The sequence below is a fragment of the Nuphar pumila genome, chromosome 4 (genome assembly GCF_984573655.1).
Source record: "Nuphar pumila chromosome 4, dmNupPumi1.hap1.1, whole genome shotgun sequence".
Lineage (NCBI taxonomy): Eukaryota > Viridiplantae > Streptophyta > Magnoliopsida > Nymphaeales > Nymphaeaceae > Nuphar > Nuphar pumila.
In genome coordinates this window covers 43,989,453-43,997,493 of record NC_143252.1, presented here as the reverse complement: position 1 = coordinate 43,997,493, position 8,041 = coordinate 43,989,453, and the positions used below count along the sequence as shown (strand labels likewise).

General features: G+C 41.2%; 1 protein-coding gene across 1 annotated transcript; it reads left to right on the top strand.

The window, feature by feature from the left end:
* Positions 1-6,642: 6,642 nt before the first annotated feature.
* On the top strand, positions 6,643-7,647 carry LOC149840131 (S-adenosyl-L-methionine-dependent methyltransferases superfamily protein). Its single transcript, XM_090004350.1, has one exon. It carries the CDS (start codon positions 6,674-6,676, stop codon positions 7,571-7,573), a length of 900 nt encoding a protein of 299 aa, XP_089860476.1. The 5' UTR covers positions 6,643-6,673; the 3' UTR covers positions 7,574-7,647.
* Positions 7,648-8,041: the final 394 nt, after the last annotated feature.

Below are 8,041 nucleotides of genomic sequence, written 5' to 3'. Positions count from 1 at the left end.
CTTCTTCTTTATCTTCTTCTTCATTGTTTGCCCGTCCACTTGGTATATCATTTGGATCACATTCTTCTATGAATGTTTCATCGACCAATGGCAATATGACATGCATATCATGCTCAACATCGTGACCATAAGAGAAGTCATAGATATCATTTGATTGATAGTAATCACTCTCTTAAGTTAACTTGTCTTCTTGTAACTGATCATACTCAGGGCATAGTTTGGACTTCACCTTGCAAATTGCCCACCATTCATTTCTATCTGACTTTTTTGTACTCGGATATGAAGTATAATAAACTTGTTGAGCTTGCGAGACTAATATGAATGGTTCATATGTTCCAAACCTTGATTTGTAATTCACTTCCACAATGCCTGAGACTTTGTTGACTCTTGTTGCAGTTGGATCAAACTAATGACACTTGAATAAAGTTACCCTATTATTTATGCCTAAGTAAGTCAACTCCATTATTTCCTCTATAACACCGTAGTAGTCATGTTCATTTTCACCGTAGTTGCTACCCTTGACACACACGTCACTATTCATCATTGATTTGTTTATACCGTAGTCTTTTGTATGGAATCGATAACCATTTACGATGTACCCGTTGTAACATTGCACAACTTTGGTTGGACCATTTTGTAAATCACATATTCCTTGATCTTTAACATCATCATGGCGGACCTACACACAAACATAAACAATGATTGTGATCACGACCAATTAAGTAACTTAGTGTTGTTTACAAGAACATAATTTATGTGAGCGTCCTTACCAACTCTTTCAACCACTCCACAAACTTAGTTTCACGTTCTTTTTGTACTTCTGCATCAATGAAATGTGAAACTTCTCTTCGCAAGTCCATATCAAATCGTCTGCAAACCACAAATACTTATATTACCGAACCATGTATGCATGTATAGCACATAAAAAGATTTAGAATTGTGTTGCGTCTATATATACTTACTCGATGTATGGGTCGATCGCTGGGCAATTAAAAAGAATATAGACATGTGCTGCTTCTTGCTCTCGATCTGTCAAGAGTCTTGATCGGCAACTACCAAATGCATGCCCAAGTGGTTGAAATATCGACAGTTTGTCAGCTACAGTTACTTGTTCTGCATCATCGTTACGAGGCGGGCATGTGTAACGTGTTGGAATGTGAGGTTCAAAGTACATAGATGAGAAATTTGAAATCTCTTCTAAAGTGTACGCCTCAAAAATAGAGCCTTCTACTCTTGCTTTATTACGAACTTTTTTTTGAGGTCAAACATGCATCTGTAAAAAATGTATATTTCAAATTTGAAATATCTGTCATTGAAGACATAAATATAAGAAAACATATACCTTTCAAATGGGTACATCCACCGATATTACACAGGACCACCAACCCTTAATTCATATGGCAAATGTATGATTAAATGTTCCATAACACCGAAAAATGCTGGAGGAAAAATCTTTTCTAGCAGACAAACAGTAGTGATGACAGAGTCCTCGAGATTCTTTACATCAGATACTACGACTTTCAATGTGCACAATGTTCTAAAAAATCTGCTCAACTCAGACAATACCCCCCCATATAGGTTTGTCTAACATATCATGGAATGCTAGGGGTATCAATCGTTGCATAAAGATATGTCAATCATGACTCTTCAACCCATATAATTGTCCATCGTCAATCTTCACAGCACGAGCAATGTTAGAAACATATCCATCTGGAAATCTCAACTGCCTCAACCATTGACATATCTGCTTTATTTAATCAGGTCCAAGCACATACCTTGCCTTTGGTTTTAGTACTTTGCCATTATACTCTTTGAGTTCCAATTCTGGTCTTTTACATATTACTTTTAAATTCATACGGGTCTTCAGATTATCCTTTGTTTTCCCTTTAACATTTATTATTGTATTGAACACATTATCAAACACATTTTTCTCCACATGCATCACATCCAAATTATGTCGTATCAATAGGGTCGGCCAATATGGTAGTTCCCAAAAAATAGATTTCTTTGTCTAATTGTGATCCTTCCTAAATCCAAGGAAGGGCGTCGGACTACGGGCATCTGTTAACACATCTGAAAAGTATCATAATCTTCTTAAAATCTCTATGCCAGACAATCTTGTGGCTGAACCTTCTATTTCAGTTGTGCCTGCTCGAAACGCATTCCTTTGTCGTCCTAACGGATGGTCGCTAGGTAGAAATCGATGATGACACTCAAACCTGCAAGGCTTCCTTCCATGTGTCAATCTAAAAGATTTTGTATCCTCCATGCAGTACGGACATGCCAACCTCCCATGTGTGCTCCAACCAGATAACATAACATATGCAGGAAAGTCATTGATTGTCCATAGAACAAAGACCTTCATATTGAAATTTTGTTTTTTGTGGGCATCATACGTGGTAGCACCATCATCCCACAATATTTTTAGTTCATCAATCAATGACCTTAAATATACATCAAGATTTTGGCTAGGTGAGGTCGGACCAGGGATCAATAGAGACAAGAAAAGATTTGGACGCTTCATACACAAGCTTGGTGGAAGGTTGTATAGAGTTACAAATACTGGCCAGCATGAATATGTAGTTGATCTACCCCCAAATGGATTAAATCCATTTGTACATAGACCGAGTCTAACATTTCTCACCTCCATTGCGAAGTTCTGATGAGTACGATCAAAGTGATTCCAAGCTTCGGCGTCAACAGGATGCGTGATCTTGTTTTCATCATGTCGAACTTTATTTGCATACCATATCATGTGTTTAGCTGTCCTTAAATACATATACAATCGTTGCAATCTAGGAGTGATAGGAAAATAGTGGAGCGACTTGTATGCAACTTCTTTTGATCTCATGCTACCATTGCTTCTTGTCTTTGGCTTGAATCGAGGATGCCCACATGACGAGCATGATATGTTGTTTTTCTAATCCTTGAAATACAACATGCAGTGATTTAGACAAGCAACTATCTTTTTATACACCATACCTAGAGCGTTGACCATAACTTTCGCACGATAGAAATTTTGTAGCAATTTCTCATCTTTGGGCAACATACTCTTCATAATCATGCACAAACGGTCAAAACATGATTGACTCAAATTATACTTAGACTTCAAATTGATTAGTTGAAGAATTGCAGACAAGATAGTGTGACTCTTGCAACCGTTCCAAAGTGGTTCATCAGCATCTCTAAGTAAATCATAAAATCTACTAGCTGCATCGTTTGGTGATTCTTCATCTATTGCACTTCTTGTATCACTAGAACCCATAGCAGAACCAAGTTATGTTCCTGCGACATCAAATATCAAATCCATATATGGATTATCGTGCACCACATTCACCCGTGCATTAAAATTGTTTCTAAATTCTTCTTCATGAAATGTTCAATTTTAATAATCACTCACAAAACCCTTCCTGTATAGGTGATGTCTAATGCCATGAAGTTCTACAAATCGATTATTCTTATAAATCTTGCAGGGACACCTAATCCGACCTGTGGGATCCACTGTACTGACACTTGCAGTTGCAAATTCAATAAAACTTTCAACACCATCCATATATTCATGCGATAACTCATTGTCAACTACCCTACGGTACATCCATTCACGGTTTGCACTCATTTTATCGTATGATGTTACGAAATCTAACCTAACCAGTTAAAAAAGAACCATCAAAATGCTATAATGAAGAAAATATCAAATTTATCATGCAATATATGATGTCATACAATCACAAGAATTATGATGCATACATTGATAACTTAATATTTTCATGTGCAAAACTATTCATAACACGATGCATTAATTTGAAGCATACTATCATTATACAATTTCACATGAAAGTCATAATTAAATTGAAATTAACTACATGCAAGCATGGATATAATCACATCAAATATTGCAATACATGTAAATCATTCGTATAAAAAAATAATAAACATGTATCTGGAGCAAACACACTTCAATATGTCACTAACTACTACCATGCCTAGCATGAAATCCGTACTTCAAAAATAAAAACACTTCTATTCTCGTACATTAAAATCATGCTCAACATGATCTCCAAACTCCAACAAAGCAATCATAGATATCAACAACTAAGTGAGTGTGTGAACAATAAAGTGTTGCATCCAATAAATTAAATAACATGTAAAGCGCTTGCATCACTTACTCACCACGGGTATTTACCCGATTTGCATTGTTTTTGTCAATTACTTACCACGGGTGGCGGAGTACAAGCGAGATACGTTGAGAAATCTGTAAGAGATACTGTGTTAAAATGAAATCACACTGTGTTAAAATGAAGACACTCTAGAGGCAATGATCGTCTCCCGAAGCGGCAGACACAAGGTGATGACGTGGTTTAGAAACCCAACGAGCGTTGGGTTCCTGAACCACGACCTGTCGCCCCCCTGCCAAAAAAAAAACAGAGGCCGGAGGGGTGACCACCTCCTACAAAAAAAAAGAGGCAGGGTCGCCCCCCTCCCCCCTACCAGAGGATCACGGGGGCGAACCCCTGCCCGAATAAAAAAATGAGGCAGGGGGCGACCTCATGGCGGAGAAAACAAATGAGGCAGGGGTCCCCCCACTGCCAAAAAAAAAAGAGGCACGAGGGCGACCCCTTGCCCGAATAAAAAAATGAGGCAGGGGGCGACCCCCTGCCCGAAAAAAAAAGAGGCAGGGGGGTGCCCCCCAGCCAAACAAAAAAAGGGGCAGGGGCAACCCCCTACCAGAAAAAAAAAATAGGCAGGGGGTCGCCCCACATGCCAGAAAAAAAAGGGGCAGGGGGCGACCCCCTGCCGGAAAAAAAAATAAATGGCAAAAAAAGGGGCAGGGCGGCGACCCCCAGCCAGAACAGAAAACGCGGCAAGGGGGTCGCCCCCCTGCCTCAGTTATTTTTTTCGGTAGGGGGGCGCCCCTCTGTCGGAAAACAAAAAATGTGGCAGGGGGGCACCCCCCTGCCTGAAAACAAAAAATGTGGCAAGGGGGTCGCCCCCCTGCCGAAAAACACAACATGCGGGAGAAGGTCGCCCCCCCTACCGGAAAACACAACATGCGACAGGGGGTCGGACCCTCTGCCGAAAAATACTAATGAGGCAGGGGGGCCGACCCCCTGCCAGAAAACAAAAAACGCGGCAGGGGGGTCGCCCCCTGCCGGAAAACACAACACGCGGCAGGGGGTCGCCCCCCCTGCCGGAAAACACAACACGCGGCAGGGGGTCGCCCCCCCTGCCGGAAAATACTAACGAGGCAAAGGGCGACCCCCTGCCGGAAAAACTAAAAGGGGCATCCGCCCCTTTTATCAGAAAAAAATGTGTCTTTTATCAGAAAAACCTAGGAGACACCGGTTGGTGGGCGGCGGACGGGGGGCAACGGGCAGGGCGACAGGCCGGGGAGCGACGGGCGGCGGGGGGTGGGGTCCGGGGAGACGCCGACGGGCTAGATATGGGGCGGCAGGAGGGAGAGGGCGGCCGGCGAGAACAGCGGAACAAAAAAAAGAAATAGGGCTCTGATTAGGGATTTACGCAACATTTAGCGACGGATTTCGCGACGGCCTAAATCCATCGTAAATTAATATAACTACGTAGCTACAAAACTATTCCGGCGCTAAATCCATTGCGAGATAGCAACGACACACTTTCCCTCGCCAAATCCACCGCTAAAATACGCGGTTATTACGACCAAACATTTTGTCGCTAATTTGCGACGGATTGTGTGACGGAAGCTATTCCGTTGATATTTTCATAAATATTACGGTTCTTAGCGACAAATTTGTTTCTCTCGTTAATCCGTTGATAATTAGATTTTTTCTGTCGCTAATCCCCTATTTTTTTGTAGTGTTTATATATATATATATATTTATGAGAACTTGAAATATGATCATTTTTAATAGTTTTTTTTTGCAAATCCAACTATATGGATGGGTTTGGCATGGTGAATTTGCTAGGAATCAATCACTAGATCATGTACTTTTTATGAAAAAAATGTGATTTTTGAATGCTTGAATATTTATAAAGATTATGAGCCATTGATTTTAAAACCTAAAAAAAATCATATTTATTCATCAAAATCGGATGATTCAAGAGCCAGTTCTTATAAATCCAAGCACGTAGATCACATCCCTACGGTTAGATTCAAGAGAAAAGAACAAAAAAATCATGAAAATAATGGTTCACACATTACTTATATATATATATATATGAAGTAGAGTGCCTGATGGGTTTTTTTTGCTCTTTCAGTATTTTTTTCTAAGTTTTTACCCCATAAAAGTGTTGGGCATGATCGATTTTCAGAACCTTATAATAACCCACACATGTGTGTGAATTAACACTTCAAGAGCTGGTACCTACCTATAAAATCAAGTACATCGGTCACATATGTACTGTCAGAATTTAAAAATAAATCAAGAGAAAGCACCTACGCTCTACTGTATATATATATATATATATACGGTCACAAAGAAGTTTGGTGGTTCCATGTGGTCACGTTTTCTTCTCTAAAACCAGTGGCACTTTGTCGGCTACCATTAAATTAAAGTTCGGATAGGTTGCTTGCACCTTCCATTAAGCCTCCACCTAACTGTCCATATATGACCAATCAAACAACTCATCCCCAATCCATCTCTCTCTCTCTCTCTCTCTCTCTCTCTCTCTCTCTCTCTCTCTCTCTCTCTCCAGGATGAAGCAAGAACATCAGAGAAAACGCTCAGTTCTGGTCAGCAGATTGTCCAGAGCGATGGCTTACATCGCCCTTCTCTTCCTCTCTTACGCCGTTGGCTTCTATTCAGGCAGCTCTGAGAAACCATCCATCAAGTTCAGCAAGGATGACAAGAATTCTGCAACCGAAAAACTATTGGTTTGGGATTCCAATCACTTCAAATTTGGAGGCCGATGTGCTGATCCAGTCCCATCCAAGCTGGTTCGACAGACGGTCCTTGACCGTATCTTCAATGGCACTTCACCGTTCATCGACTTCCCTCCTCACTCGCAACCATTGCTCCAGCAAAGGCGCATCAAAGGGTGGGGTTCAAATGGTGCTGTTTTTGAGAATCTCATACCTAGGGTCAATCCAAGGACCATAATTGAGATTGGCACTTTCCTTGGAGCCTCATCTATACACATGGGGGAAGTGGCAAAGGGCCTTGGTTTAAGGACACAGATCCTGTGTATCGATGATTTTAGAGGGTGGCCTGGATTCAATGAGAGATTTAGACATATTGATTATATCAACGGCGACGTGATGCTGCTGCACCAATTCATGCAGAACGTGAATTACATGAACATGACAGACAGAATCACGCCGATACCATTCTCTAGCAGCTCGGCGCTAACGAAGTTGTGTGAGTGGGGGGTCCTTGGAGATCTGATTAAAGTTGATGCAAGCCATGATTTCCATTCTGCTTGGAATGATATCAACTTGGCATACAAAATTCTTAGGCCAGGGGGCATCATCTTTGGCCATGATTATTTCAATAGGGCTGATAACAGAGGGGTGAGAAGGGCTGTAGACTTGTTCGCTAAGGCTAAAGGTCTTAGAGTGGGGATTGATGAGCAACACTGGGTTCTCGACTCAACATGATTACAGTTTTCTGCTTGTTCATACGCATGTACATATATTTGTGAAAACACCTTACATGAATAAGCCAATATACCACAGTTAATAAGCATGATTCTTTTGATCATGGTCATGGTAATCATCTTCACAACACGCGATTAACTGGATTCATGAATCAAGCAGGGTGAGTTGCTGTATGAGAGACGGACTCGGTTCAAGTGGGCTCAGCGGGCTATGTCAATCTCGACTGGGTTCCATTGACTTGAATTAATTGTTCAGATGTCTGGTAGACCAGCGGTAGTGTTTAGATTTCACCAACCGTTTCTCTTTAACGACTATGGGAACCATTATGGTGGCACTAAGAGTGAGTTCGAATAGTGGGATGCATGTGTCCTGCCATTGGTGGTTCCCCTGTCTCGCATCAAATGCGGGACATGGGAGTCCCACCAAAAACAGGATGGCATTTGTAACTTGCGTCCTGCTTTGCCATTG